This window comes from Cupressus sempervirens, chromosome 10 (assembly GCF_028749045.1).
Source record: "Cupressus sempervirens isolate cs-2001-9-10 chromosome 10, ASM2874904v1, whole genome shotgun sequence".
Taxonomy (NCBI): Eukaryota; Viridiplantae; Streptophyta; class Pinopsida; order Cupressales; family Cupressaceae; genus Cupressus; species Cupressus sempervirens.
Genome location: NC_143127.1, coordinates 919610108 through 919626820, shown reverse-complemented (window position 1 = coordinate 919626820; position 16713 = coordinate 919610108). Strand labels below are relative to the sequence as shown.

General features: G+C 35.0%; 1 protein-coding gene across 1 annotated transcript in view; it reads right to left on the bottom strand.

Moving 5' to 3' along the window:
- LOC149537007 (phosphate transporter PHO1 homolog 10-like) overlaps positions 1-16713 on the bottom strand; it is a 351025-nt gene that overhangs the window by 50547 nt on the left and 283765 nt on the right. Inside the window, exon 11 of the mRNA XM_089806833.1 lies at positions 8839-8988. Coding sequence (XP_089662959.1) covers positions 8839-8988 — 150 coding nt within the window. The remainder of the gene's footprint in view (positions 1-8838; positions 8989-16713) is intronic.

Below are 16713 nucleotides of genomic sequence, written 5' to 3'. Positions count from 1 at the left end.
GGACATCATATAGGTGTTGTATTCGAGCATATTGGTGAAAGATCTTTCAAGGGGCTGCAGTTGTTGAAGAAGACAAATCAGTTTTTTCATTGTGTCAAATTTGTGGCCGAGAGTCATATTTGTGGAGTAAGATTGAAGGAATAAGTTGGATATTGATACAGTGATTTGCTATAGTAATGCCGCTATAGTGTCATTGCTGCAATGATTTTCTATAGTGGCATCGCTACAATAATTCACTACAATGTCGTTGCTGCTATAGGAACTTGCTACAGCAAAAATCCAGATTTTCTTGAGAAGTTTTCCAAGTTCCTATCTATTTCATTTGTATTGCATAGAGGATAAATTTGAATATTTTAGGGCATGTGTAAGAATTTAGAAATCACTTACAATCTGATTTATATCAAAGTTTTACATCAGAATTGTTGCCCTAATGTCTTATTGATGTAGATGCATATTTTCTCATTTATAGTCAATGCTCTATGTTTCAAAAAAATACAAAAACATTTGCTATTGGTTGTTTGGAGTTTTCCAAGTGTATCAATTAAAGTTTTTCGCATTTAGAAAGAAAATCAGAATTTAGATCTGCAATATATATCCCTTGTGTGGAAGTGTTTGATGAAATTCTCAGGTTAGCAATCAAAAAATAAAAATCAGAATTGCATGGAATATTACAATGGTATCAAAGCTTGCTTGCAAAGTGTTTGACGAAATATCAAACAATTGAATTAGAGAAGGATTTGGTGTTTGGCGAAATTATAACCGGTTGAGGTTATTACAGTGGTATCAGAGCAGTTTTCTACCATCCTGTGGAGTGGGAAAGTTATTTTATTTTCAGAATTATTGTTATATGTGGAGTGAACAACACTCTAGCATTTTCTAGCGATGGACAGACATATGGGGACTCGCAATTCTAGAAGTTGAAGGATTAATGATGAAGTTAGCACAAAAATGAATGCTTTGTAGGAAAGTATGGAGAAACTTAAGCTTCATCAACAGAGGTTGGTAAAGAGCTTGGCGGATCTAGAGACAGTTGAGGGGGTAGTTAGGTATATGGTTTTTGCCTTTAAAAGGTCGAGATCGAGATTGCAAGGAAGGAAGCTTGCGTTTTCCCCGACATGTGTCCATGATGCAGATGTACTTGTATTCAGTAATAACACTGAGCTTCAGCAGGTTGAGGCTCCTAGAGTAGTCACTACAGTTAGTTCAGAGGTAGATGATGTAGTTGTTACTAGCTGTTCAGACTCTCTTGAGGAGGGATTTGTTATTGGAGACTTATATGTCAGCCATCGTAGAGTTGTTCTAGTGCAGAAGGTAGTCGATTCCTTAGGTGGGACCGAGGCACGTATAGAGTCACCCAGTTACGATGTTGGTGATGTAGGTGTTATAGTAGAGTCAATAAATATGGGTTTATGTTCTAGTGTTACTGATTCATAGCCTGATGTTGAGTCCTATTTGCAGAGTCAGGAGTTTGCAGTTAAGGCTTTGTCTAGAGATGTCGATGTAGATAGTATAGACACATCTGATGATCCATTTGATGATGCTATGAGATGTACTGGGTATGATACGCCTTGTCAAATATTGGATGATGACTCCGAGGAGGTTTTGGATGGGTCCCAAGATCGATGCTTACAAGGTCTTACTATTGAGGTGGAAGCTGAGACATGTGAGGAGATTGATATGGCAAGGGCTTCCATTTCTTTGGATGAAGAATTGGTTGAGGTACATGGTAGTTGTAATGTCCCATTTTAGGACATTTACTGATTTGTCTCTAATTTGTATAAGTTTTATAATATTTTTCGATCTCTTCCCTTTTTCATTATTTGGTATCCTATATTTATATGCGTATCTCCAAGAGTCATGCCTTTTCATTAATATTAATTATATTAATAAGATAATTATATTATATATTATTATATTAAATATGATTATATATTATATTTAATTATATAAATCATATTCCTTGTTATTAATAATACTATTTCAATAAGTAATTAAGATGCAATTGTCAATAGTTGATATGTGTATATATATTAATTAATATAGTATTTTAATATCCAATATATATAAGTATATATATATATATATATATATATATATTGTATAAACATAAAGTTATATGATAATATTTATGATATATATAATAATTTATATTTTTAATTTATATACATTATTAAACATTTTAATATTATCTAATACTTATATTATACTTATCTATTATTAAATTATATATGTCAAAATGGAGATATCACAGTCCTCCCCTCTCGAATTTGCTTGTCCTCAAGAAAAATCATTCATACACAAGCTCCTTCATAGATACAAAATATATTTGCATAACAAAGGCCCAAAAGATTTATGAGATATACATATTTAATGAACGAAAACACGAAGCAAACACAAGGTAGTCACATGAATGCATGAAAGCACGAAGCATATGCGATGCAAATAGATGAAGACACGAAGCAAACACGATGCAAACCGATGAAGACACAAAGTAAACGCGATGCAGACAGTTGAAGACACGAAGTAAACACGATGCAAATAGTTGAAGACACAAACTAAACACGGTGTAAACACACAATACACACATTATGTGATTCCTTGATTGTGAACTTGCAACAACAAAATCATTAGTACATATTTATATATAAATTTCCCCTTTTAGGATTTCCCTATATTAATCTCCTAACAACTTATTTATAGTCTCAATTAGAGAATACATAGAAATTTATAGTGATTTATTAATCAAAAATATAGTTCATTATAAACTCATCATTTCCTGAGTATGGGAGGAGAAACTATAATAGGGTGCCTTGTTACCCAATCATGGGCCTCACCATTCTCCCTCATTATTGTTATCTCTCTCCGATCATCATTGCAAGATAGTGCCTTTGTATGATGTACCCCGGGGTATTCGCTCCATCGTAGGCCTTACCTAGTACCCTTAGATGATGCAACCTAACGCCCATCTCACCACAGGCCTTACCTAGCACCTCCGAATGGTGTCACCCAGCCCATTCCACCGCAGGCCTTATCTTATCTTGGAAGATGATGACCAACATTATAATTTATTAAACCTTCAATTCATATTATTAAAGCAATTTCAAGTCAATCAAGATTTATACGTAATTGATTAATAATAATGTTTGTAATAATCATTTCAATTATCAAATGATATTATTATTTAGAACTATTAGTTATATGTGTTTATAATTTCATACAAATACATGTACATCTTATATAAATTATAAACAAACATAACATAATCCTTCATTTTAATAATAGAAATTAAATAGCATAATACTTAAAATAGAAAAAATTAACCATACCTTATTTTTACTTTCCATATGCTATGGTGAACCTCTTTTAAATTTACCTCATTTAGCCCTTGCTTGGTAGGTGATGGGTCCCATTGTACTTGCTTCAAGATCATTATATGATGGTCGAGCCAAGCCAATATGGAGGCCTTAATTCACAAAATTGCCTTCTAAACAATATCTCCTTTAATCTTTTCCCATGCTTTCTTTGTTAGATCACATTCTTATCAATGTTCTGTATTTGCTCCAATGTTTTTGGAATGGTAAAGTCCCTTAAACTCCGTTCCGAGTTTTGTCTCCATTAGATGCTATGTTTCAATTACGTACATTTGAAAATATTTATCCACTCTATGTTCATTTTTGTGTATGTCTCTGAGTACATGAGTAAGCTGAGTCCCCAGCCATATGTATGTCGGCCTGTGCTATTCGTATATGCTATCCACATTGATGGTGATTAGACTATGACTCTATTGACGCTTGTTCTTTTATTATTTTCCTATTTCCTCAAACTCCTCATACATTCGTCAAATTTTATATTCAAGTATGTGTCTTAATCAATATCTTTGTGAAGATCCTTCGTTTTTTGTCTATGACACGATAGAATACACTTCCTCTCTTGAATTAGCTAATTAAATATTTTATTTCATGTTTATAACCGAGTCACTTGTCTTTCTTGTTCATTGTTAATCTTTGTCTGTCTATATCCATCCATAGATTTCATGTAATCCGCCTCAATGTCCTTTCACTAGTGTTGCACGATAGTCTCTTCCAGTTTAAATGTTAGTTAGTGGGACTCTATATTTCTCGAATCTGTATAATATTGACAGAATACCATCTCAATAAAAGCTATAGTCTTTATGATTGAAGTTTGTGTTCTCCATGGTCTAGAATCGACACTTCATTTGAGAATTTCTGGCATTTTGATGCTAATTAAATAGACCTTTGTTTCTCTACTCTTCAAGATCATTGGTTAATCTGTAATTTCTAACATGATACAATAATAAAGTCAATATGTAATGAGAAGGGGGGTTTGGCTGACTGTGTGTCTTGTTGTGTTGTCTTTGTAATCATTATAAATTCAAGGTATTACTCCATTGACATTTAACTTACTCAAATGTTTAGCTTTTTATTATTCATAGATGACCAAGAAAGTCCTCTATACTTTTCCAACAAACATCCATTGACGCCAAATAACATTATGAGTTCTTTATTGGTTATTTCATGAATCTCTAGATATTGGTTTCTCATTTATATCAGTTTTGGAAAAAGATGAAATCTATTGTATGTTCAGATTTTAGTCCCTGCTCATCCTATAATTTCTTATTTTTGCACACACTTCACAGGATTGCAAGATCGAATCCTCTGATACCACTTGTAATGTCTTGTTTCGGGACATTTACTGATTTGTCTCTAATTTGTATAAGTTTTATAATATTTTTCCATCTCCTCTCCTTTTCATTATTTGGTATCCTATATTTATATGCATATCTCCAAGAGTCACGCCCTTTCATTAATATTAATCATATTAATAAGATAATTATATTATATATTATTATATTAAAATATGATTATATATTATATTAAATTATATAAATCATATTCCTTGTTATTAATAGTACTATTTTAATAAGTAATTAAGATGTAATTGTCAATAGTTGATATATGTGTATATATATTAATTAATATAGTATTTTAATATCTAATATATATATATATATATATATATATATATATATTGTATACACATAGTTATATGATAATATTTATGATATATATATAATAATTTATATTTTTAATTTATATACATTATTAATCATTTTAATATTATATAATACTTATCTATTATTAAATTATATGTCAAAATGGGCATATCACAGTAGTTGTATGTCGAATGCAAAATTGTGCGAAGAAGATAGCACATGTATGAGCGATCTTGTGGTTGAGAGTTCTGATTCAGTTTCCTATCTTAGTACAGTTAATGAGACAAAGAGCTTTCATAGGAGTCAAGGATTATAGAGGCACTAGGTGACTTGTCAGCTAAAGGTGAGTAATAGTGACATTTCTTCAGCTCTTGAGCATTATGATGCTATCCGTCAAATGCTAGCTACATTTAGTTGGGGTGCTCCTATGTGTGATGAGCATGGTGATATTACTCTTTCTCTATTAGAGGTTTATGCGCTTCAAGAGGCTATTAGCATCTTGAAGCATAACTATTCGTAACTAGTTGCTTATAGGGATTACCTTCTAGAGTGGGATAACACCTGTTATGTGACATTGTTAGAGAAAGAGGAGGAGGTGGCTGAGCTCACCCAGAAGCTTGAGGTGATTGTGGACTCTCTTCAGTATATCAGTTGGCTCTTCAGGAGTTATGGTCATAGTTGGATGAGGTTACCATGGAGTTAGAGAGGGTGCGGTCGACACTAGCCCCAGACCTTGATTAGTTACATATTATGGTTAGTGGTGAGTTTGCTTTCATGGTTGGGGATGAGGGATGTGATGATGTGGCAGACACATCCATCCAAGATATGGATGTAGTAGGTATCGATGAGGTAAGAGTATCAGTGGAGTAGAGCTCTCATGTTGATTTACTTCCTTTTGCTCAAAGCAAATCTATTTCTTCATCTCATACAATTGATAGCATGGGACAAATGACAACGCCATATTTTCAGAGGGATCAGTTGTGGGTCGCAGGAGAGTAGGTTGATGCTTCCACATATAATTTCTACTGCATAGAGTCCTTCATGGAGTACCTATTGATGAGTTGTGATGTGCAGGACGATTCATACAAAGTGTTTGAGGGTACTCTCATACGAGGATCTCGTGATATTGAGAGGTTGGTGGGAAAGATTTTAGATACTTTGTATACTATGCTTCCCCACAGGGATTTCATGGTTCGATTTGTTGAGAGGATTGACTAGGATTCTATTCAATCAATGGTTCGTAGTCAGAGATTAGAACCGTCTCTTGATTCCTAGTTTGATACTGACAAGCCCTTGACAGTGATTGGAAGTTTTTATCGACATTACACTGTGAGGAGTTCTCATCACTTTTCTTTTGATCCACAAGTAGAGGATTTGGTTTCACGCCAATTTCATACCATCCATTATGGGATGGGTTAGCACCGTCTTTTGTAGATGGGATTGACAACTATTAGTTAGACCCCTTGTAGTATCTACATACCCATGACAATTTGGTAGAGGTTGGAGCTGGTGGTAGTGTTTTAGGTATCTATAGTTGTTACCATCTCCACAGTGTAGTTGGGTGTGAGTGTTAGTTTTATGGGGACTTAGGTGTGGACAAAGTTGGAATTTCAGTTGGGTTGAGTTTCAATGAGTTGTTGCCTTCATTAGTGCCTAGGGTCAGTTTTCAAAAGATTCTGATAGTGATGTTCATTATTTGGGTGCTGGTGCTATAGAAGTTTCTTGTACACTATAGGGATAGCATGCAAATCTACCCTTGGGATCCAGGTGGACTGTGACATTCATTTTGTTTATGGGATTTCTTGGGGACAAGCAATCTTAGGGAGGGAGGACTGTAGTATCCCCATTTGTTGGCAGCATCGAAGTTTCAGAGATTAGCTTATTATTGTGATCCTCGTAGGCTAATTATTGTGGGTAGAGGGTCTTTTGAGGTAGTGGATTGGCTTGGGAGGGTCTTATCTTCTCCTCAATTCAATAAGCTTCAATTTGGTCTTCGTTTGGCTTAATTTAGACATCATTTACTCTACTTACTATTTTTAGTAAGTCTTGAATCATCAAGATGTACCTTTGCTATTTTAGAAATGAGGTATGGTCATATGCGGCTTGGTCATGTTAGACCCTAGTTCAGACAACGTGTGAAGATGATGAGTATTAATGGAGATATTAATATTTATTTGGACAAAATTAATATTAACTTTTGAGCTTATATTATTAAGTTATAATATAATTAATTATATTATAACTTAAGTAACTTAAAAAATCTAAAATAATGGAACTATATCTTTTATCCCACATTGGGGAGAAAAGTAGGGAGTTCCCACAAGGAAAGAATAAAAGAGCATGAGAGGTTCTTTTCTTATCATCCGATTATTGTCATTTATATTTGATGAGTTGTGTGGAGCCAAGGGTTTCAACATTTTCTACTAGAAAACGAAGTTCTTTTGTGTGCCTTCATTTGAGTTGGTGAAATACCCAATGAATTTGGTATTGGGAGAACATCATATAGGTGTTGTATTCGAACATATTGATGAAAGATCCTTCAAGGGGCTGCAATTGTTGGAGAAGACAAATTAGTCTTTTCATTGTGTCAAGTTTGTGGCCTAGGGCTAGATTCATAGAGTAAGATTGAAGGAATAAGTTGAATATTGCTACAGTATCGCTAGATTCATGGAGTAAGATTGAAGGAATAAGTTGAATATTACTACAGTATCACTGCCTTAGTAACGCCGCTACAGTGTCACTGCTACAATGTTGTTGCTATAGTGATCTGCTACAGTGTCGTTGCTACATTGACATGCTATAGTAATTCGCTACAGTGTTGTTGCTGCTACAGGACTTGTTACAGTAAAAATCCAGATTTGCTTGAGCAATTTCCCAAGTTCCTATATATTTCATTTGCATTGCATGAAGGATAGATTTGAATATTTTAGGGCATGTGTAAGAATATATAAATCATTTGCAATTTGATTTATATCAGAGTTTTACATCAGAATTGTTGCCCTAATGTCTTATTGATGTAGATGTATATTTTTTCACTTATAGTCAATGCTCTATGTTTAAAAAAAAATACAAAAACATTTACTGTTGGTTGTTTGGAGTTTTGCAAGTGTATCAATTAAAGTTTTTGGCATTTAGAAAGAAAATCAGAACTTAGATCTGCAATATATATCCCCTGTGTGCAAAGTGTTTGACGAAATTCTCAGGTTAGCAATCAGGAAATAAAAATCAGAAATGCACAAGATATTACAATGGTATTAGAGTTTGCTTGCAAAGTGTTTGATGAAATGTCGAACAAATGAATTAGAGAAGAATTTGGTGTTTGGCAAAGTTATAACAGGTTGAGGTTATTACAGTGGTATCAAAGCTTGCTTGCAAAGTGTTTGACGAAATGTCAAACGACTGAATTATTAAAGAATTTGGTATTTGTTGAAGTAATAACCAGTTGGAGTTATTACAATCCACGTAACAAATTTTATTGATTGCACACACTTTGATGTAAATGTAGAAGCAGGCCTTCTAGTAAACTACACAATCACAAGTATTAATGATTTTGTCCAATTCAAACTTATTGATCTAAATATTTATCTGCCATAATATATATTTGCTATAATTTAAGAATTACTCACATTGGGATATCAGTTATTTGTGTTGCACTGATTTTGACAATAGCAAGCACACTCTTTTAAGTGAAAGGATGATCAAGCAGCACTCAACATAAAATATACGAGAAATAGACCCCATACATGCAATTTCTTGGTGCTTCTATTCCCTAATGACTTGGAACATATATGTTTATGTTGAATAAGACAATATGATTATATTACCTGAAGGCAGCGAATCCCATAAGGAATTACTGCTACAACATAGAAAAATATTTCATACACATTGTTGTTGACGAATTCAGTCTCTCTGTTCTTGAATGCGCCCAAAATATAGTAGCAGATGAAATATTGGCATTCTCTTATTGCTTGCACCTGAAACACATTTATAGTCAATTTTCTTAATTGCATTTTAACATGTAAACACTAACTTGACATAATAAATTTTAACATGTAAACGCTAACTTAACATAAACTAATATTAACTTGAATTCAAAAACCAAAAAAAAAGTCCTCATAGTATGCTTTTTTCTTGCAGAACTTGTTAGCAGAAAAGTAGATAACAATTGTGGATAGTGATAGCATTGAAATCCCAGTTGCATTTGTCTAATTTGGAGTGCAGTTTCACATTGTTTTGGAAGGAAGGACAAGTTTTTTGGAAAATGAGAACCTAAGGAGGGAAAATTTCAAGCAAGAGATATATTGCATCTGTTTTCTGCTGGTGATTTAGTGAATATGCTCAGAGTTAGAAATGATAAAGATGTTTTGTTATGTCCATTGCAGTTAGCTATATTCACTACGATTATTCTAATTCAATTTTATTCTTAAAATCTAAAATAAAATGTAATGGAACATATGTAGTTTATGGGTTTTGGAGGAGGCAATAGAATTGATATTGATTGATGGTACATTTTATCATGATTCTAATGGTTATTAACTTGCTATATCAAAAGAACTTTGGAAAAGTTGTTAGGTGAGGATATAATTGTATTTCATTGCAAGAGTTCTTATCTTTGTCTTTATTTTTATTTTTATTATATGCAATAGAAGATCCTCTAATTAGAGAAAGAGTATTAATTGAGGTGGTTAGTTTATAGAGTTGTTTGAAAATTGTCATTGAAGAAACATGAATTAGAAAAGTTTGAAGCCTCAACATCATGGGTTCTCTAGGGTTATGAGGTGGATAGGGAAAGTTGTCTACAAATTGGAGGTGTCAAATCAAAGTATGAACCCATAATGTAGTCAGCACACAATGTCTATTGTTCAATAATATTGGTTATCCAACTAGGTAATATTGTCGATATAAAGTGCTTTTCACATCAGATAATCACAAGCATTAGCTGGTTGATGGCTTTATTCCTCTTGGTAACTGTTGAAGCCTTCAAATATATTGTGTTGTCAAGAAAAGTAGTATGATCTAGTTAGATAACTTTGATCCCTGATTGGTCAACTTGAGTCTTTTTTTTGTTATAATCTCATGTATGAATAAAGGCATATCTCTTGTATTTTGTATGAATCGTCAGCTTTATTATTAATTCATATAGTTAATTTATCATATATAGCAGTAAACAGTACGCACTGTATCCTGAAAACAAATTGGATCAGATTTGAGCTATTCATGCCATCAGAAACCAATAAAAAAGAGGAAACAAGGTGGGAAAGGCAATGAGTCAAACAATCTCTAAGGATGATCAAACAAGAAAAAGCAAAGAATGTTACAAGCAACACTTGAGGAAAATACAATCAAACACTTCCAAAGTTAGAGCCCTTCCCAAGAATGTAGTCAAGTTAAAAAGTCAAAAAAACCCTCTTTGAACAAGTAGGGAGACAATGTCACATTCTATAATGTACTGACTATTCATAGCTATATGAAAATCCAGTACAACCCTCAACACCCAATCCTTGGCATACGGTAGCATATGGAATGCTCCAACATGTGGTGGTGGTATCCGTACAATGGGATTCACTACCCGTACGGTTGATATGGATCCCGCACATTGAATATGTTATGTCTGTTTCACTAGCCTAGTCCATATGACAAATCTGATGTTTCTATGGTGATTCCAATCACACACCCACTTTCTTCATATGGTATGAGTAGTATGGTTCCTGGCTACATTTGTGGTGGTGTCCTTACAGATTTCACTTACCAACCATACACATATATTCCTTAGCTCCATATAGTGGAAGATGACTTAGTGGTGTATGGTAGTGAAATGGGTCCTACATACAATTATTACATCTGTACAACCACTACAAAAGACAATGATGTCTATACCACAGGCTTCTCCCTCAACTCCTCACTTCCCTCAGATAGTTAATTGATTCCACACAAATAAGTTGACAAATAATATTAATGCCAAAAGGTAAAAAGATAATAGAGAATTGACTAGATATGAAGATTCACACAAGTACAAGGAAATTGTTTTCAATAATGATAACACTTCAGATTACAATAATTATGGATGAAAAGAAAAGCAAGATAAGGTGAGGAGTTACTCCCATTGAAACTGCAAATGTCAAGTATGGAGGATCTTTCAACTCCGAAATGGAAGACAACTAAGTTGCCAGTAGAATTTGCATATACCAAGTAAAATATCAAATTCACATACTTACAACAAAAACTAACCAACCTTCCGTATGGTTTCAGGGAATCTTCCAAAAGGATTACAAAAAGTGCCAAAACGTCAAATGTTACGGGTAATAAAATAAAAAAAGGACCCAAATATTAAAATAAAAAAGGGCCCAACAAATAATAATTAATTTTGGGGCCACATATACAAAATTATTAAATAAAATAATATTGGTGACGTTACAGTCCTTCCCGCTCCAAGAATTGCTTTCGCTCAAGAAATTGCAAACTTCAATGCTCCAAGTTCTGGCTCGATCAATAGATCTTTCCATCGCACTTGGAATTCCTTTTGATTATGCATAGCTTCAACTTCTTCTCTCTAATATCGATGATATCAGCCAGTTCCAGAATTAGTTTCCCCTCTTTGTCAATGGATGACAGTTCCTTCAACACTGTGACATATTGCCATTGTGGACTAGCAAATATTTATTTCAAAGTAAATATTATTTTGATAATACTTTGCAACATCCTAAAATCTGTTACAAACCTTGTGATTGTGGGTCTCACCAAATCTTTCCCTTTATTGAACCATCTCATCAAATTTAGAATCCAAGGGTAATTACAAATATACTTGGTTAATCACCTTGCATCTTCCACAACTAGAGTCACCTAATCAAGTTTTCCTATGTCCTCCAAAAGGAGATCAAGGACATGTACCATACAAGGTGCCAAAAAAGAGTGGGGTGCCTCTCGTGGAAGATTCTACCTAGCATATTAGTAAAATTTCAATAATTAGTTTCCAACTTTTCATATTTTACATCAAAGCTAAATTAAATAACTATTATAGTATCACTTATTAATATTTAATGATAATCAGAGAATTAGATTCATTATTCATATGCAACACAAAATATCAAAATTACTTGTCACATTATCTGTGATGATTTGCAACACATTCTCTACTCCCACCTCCATGAAAATGTTCTCCAACATTAATACCAATTTGTGTACATTTTTCACCTTATTGGAGGCATCAACAAATTCTAAAACACTACATTATCTTTGCCAAAATCTAAAAAATTAATAATGGTTCTATTCTTCCCATCTGTCCACCCATCAAATAGAATGGTGAAGCCATAATTGTTCAACTCTTTTTTTTATTCTTCCACCATTTCTCTTGCCCTATCAACCACATTAACAAGTATCCTAAGAAATCAAAGCAAAATCAAGGCTTGGTACACAATTTTGATTTAATAAATAGGAAAAAAAAATTAAAATAGAAAAAAGAACTCAAGTGGATTCCTATTATTTACAAACCTTCTACTCAAATCCTTACGAGAAGGGGCTTTGTATCTTTACCCGAGACTGTTATTGCGGTCACCAAATTCAGCTAATAGGGACTATCAGCCACATTCATTGGGATATTGTTGAAAAATAAAAATCTACACATACAATATTATTTTTCGAATGCACCTCCTTGTTCCATCCAATGACTTTTAATGATGGTTGTGCTCCAGGTGTGTTCTTGGGTACAAAATAACCACCTATCCTTGATGCTGATGGTGGTGTACAACTAGGTACTACAACAAAGGAAGCAAAACTGAAAGAGGAAGCGGTAAATGAGGCATTGTTTGTGGAGCTGCGGTACAAGAAGAGAGCCCAATATATTCTCTTGTGTCGCTTCTAATTCTTCAACATCAATAGAAGCACCTTTGGTTTTAGATATGGCTGCCCTCATAGATTTTGTTCCCCTCTCCCTATTTGATTTTTTCTCTTCCTCAACTCTAAGTAGGGCATTAAAAAGTCTTTTTATTTCTTTAGTTTCATTGTCACATGAATTTGAATCATGTTTCCTAATGCCTGCAAGGTGGTATTTGAAGCGGTTTATGCCTCCATAAATTACTCTTTCACATCTTATCATAGGCGTAGACCTCCATGCCTTATCTCCTGCATTTTTGACATAGTACAAGGTAGGAGAATCCTCAAAGGATATTTCCTAGCCCCCAACAAATAACCACACAATGAAACACAACACAAGAAACACAGTCTGATACCAAATGCAACTCTTTATTCATAAAATAACCGTTTACATGCAATGTGCCCAGCTGTAAAGCCTTTCGAGTTTTAGCCAAATACAATTGCAATGAAAAAAAAAGTTATGCAAGATCCCTCAAGATCCAACCCAAACACTAGCTAGTCCAGATCCACACTTTGGTAGAAACCTCCAAGGAAGATCTAAACTTTTCCTTGCAAGCCCACCAAGCAATCTCCTTGTTTCCGAAGCCTCGGCAACTAGCTCTTCAAAGTTCACTCCTTTGCCATATCCTCTTCTCCAAGTTGGATGGTTATTTGACTCACTCCACTAAATGAATGCCTTAAGACTCCACAAGACCTCCCTACTTATACCCAACTAAGCCACAAGTTAGCCTAGAATGTTGCAAATTAAATACACCATTGCATTAAATGCACATTTAAGCTACAAGTTGGCTTACAACAGAAATTAAATACAACCAAATTAAATTCCAAGGTCGCCACACACTAGAAACTGAACACAGACAACTCGGGCAAAGCCAAAACCAAGACATGACCGAGTATCAGAAAACCACTTCCAAGTATTAGCGACTCCACCAAGCATAACCAAGCCCCTTCATTGACCGAGCTACTCAGTCAACACAACCAAACCATGCAATATAATCTGAGCTCCCTAGCATGTGCCGAGTTCTGCTCCTTTGGTGACCGATTCCCTTCATTGCCTGAGCTACTTGGTCAACACTACAACTAAGCATTACCGAGTTCCCAGTGCATGCTGAGTGCCTTCAATGACCGAGCACCTCTACGATCACCGAGCACCTCTTCTTTGACCGAGTAACACTCCAAGTACTCTCCAAAGCAACTATTGAGCATCCTTTCATGAACTCCAAAGTAGTCATCGAGCAAACCCATGATGCTCCTGCATCAGAGTCCCCAGGTAAATTAAAAAGTGTGTCCCACACTTTGATGCTCAAAGAAAGACCCAATCCAATCTTCATCTTCACCAAAGGTTTCCACTCCATCAGGGACAAGAAAACCAATCTGTAAATCACCCACATCTGCATCATTCTGTCAAACACTAGAATCTCCTAAATCTCAACAATCCAATCAGCATGCTCACTCCCAGGAACAAACTGAACACAATGCTTCACATGTAAATCCTCATCTATGCCAACCATCAGCAAATCAAGAACATATAGATCTGTAGTACCATGTAGATCCAGAACCAAATCCACATCAACAACATCACCAAAAAATGCCAAACTCCAAACACTAGCAATCTCATTGCTCACAATAAGATCACCCACAACAATATGATCATCTATGACCAAGTGCTCTGCAATTTCCATGTCAGATCCATCCAACTGATTATGAAAACAAATATCCATGCCAACATCAACACGGTTAGGAACCTCTTTAGCACAACCACAAGTTGCTCTATAGGTTTCGCATCAAACTCCACAAACTGATCAACAAAACCAACCTCTTCCTCCTCGACCTGTCTATGTCATCTTCTCTCTAGAGCAAGTCTTCTAACCGGCCAAACAACTCTCTTCCGAATCGGTAGACTCTAGCTCCATAAACATCTATGAAACTCGACCATCCCTTCCTTAACTCAATTGGTTAATGTAACTTCAAACCGAGAAGACATCTCTGAAATTTTCTTCTCCACCACACTACGGAGATTTGTAATCATCCTAGGATCCAATCTTCTTAGATACATCTTCCAAGATCTTCACTACTGTCTACAACAAATCCTTCCACGCACCTTGTGACAAACCCGAATTGTTTGCAAGTCAGATTGCAACCTGCTGCCTCACATGAACAACCAGGAACAAATCACAAGTCCAAGAACACAGATCTGCAACACACATCACACAAACTTTGTGCGATCATGCTCCAACAAGATCAACCTTCCACCTTTGCATATATCAATCCATCTGCAAGTCCTCTACAATTGCAAGTCGGAACCACGATTAGCCACCTCACAACCAAGTTATCTAGGACTCCAGAAAGAACAATCCACCACAAGATCAAGATCTTCTTAGATAAACTTCACCCAATCCAAGGTCCTGGTGCAAACTGCCTCAACTTCAGCAATCTATCTACACGCTCAAGAACAACTTTGCTCTTATACAATCTTACACAATGCAAGGCTAGGAGAATCCCCAAAAGAGATGTCCTAGCCTCCAACAAATAATCACACAGCAGAAATACAACACAAGAAACACAATCTGATACCAAATGTAACTCTTTATTCATAAAATAACGGTTTACATGCAATGTACCCAACTGTAAGGCCTTCTGGGTTTTGGCCAAATACAATAGCAATTGCAAAAAGAGTTCTGCAAGATCCCTCAAGATTCAACCGAAACACTAGCTAGTCCAGATCCACACTGTAGTAGAAACCTCCAAGGAAGATCTAAACTTGTGCTCGTAAGCCCACTAAGAAATCTCCTTGTTTCCCATGCCTCAGCTACTAGCTCTTCAAAGTTTGCTCCTCTGCCACATCCTCTTCTCCAAGATGATGATTATTTGACTCACTCCAGTGCATAAATGTCTTAAGGCTCCACAAGACCCCCCTACTTATACCCAACTAAGCCTCAAGTTAGCCTAGTATGTTACAAATTAAATACACCCTTACATTAAATGCACATTTAAGACACAAGTCGACTTACAACAGAAATTAAATACAACTAAATTAAATACCAAGGTCTTCTTACACTAGAAATTGAACACAAATAACTTGGACAAAGAAAAAATCAAGACATGACCAAGTATCAAAAAACTATTGCTGAGCATCAGCAACTCCACCAAGCATAACCAAGTCCCTTCATTAACCGAGCTACTCAGTCAACATAGAAACCGAACCATGCAGTATAAGCCGAGCTCCCTAGCATTTGTCAAGTTCTACTCCTTTGGTGAATGAGTCCCTTCATTGACCAAGATACTCAATCAACACTGCAACCAAGCATTATCGAGCTCTTAGTGCATGTTGAGTGCCTTCGAAGACCAAGCACCTCCAAGATCGTTGAGCACCTCTTCTTTGACTGAGTAAGACTCCAAATACTCTCCAAAGCAAATACCAAGCATCCTTCCATGAACTCCAAAGTAGTCATTGAGAAAACCTATGATGCTCCTGCATCACTTTTTAGGCTAGGTGCCTATATATTGAAAAGGACATGTTGTTAGTGGCCACACTTCCTTTGAATTTCCCATGCTTATTTAATGGTAAACTACTTCCATACATGGAGAAATTTAAAACACAAATTAAACATCTTAGAAAAAGTATTAAACAATGTTAGAAAAAGAAACTATGTAAATCAGTTTGGAATTAGAATATATTTAAATGTAAGCCAAAGTTAAACAGTAACAAGTAACTACACTAAATGCTTGGTTTTGGATTTTGAAAAAAAAAAAAACATATTCTTCAAGAAAACATTGATAGATTCAAAAAAACTTTTCAAAAATAATGTTGAATTGTCTACAAATGATTC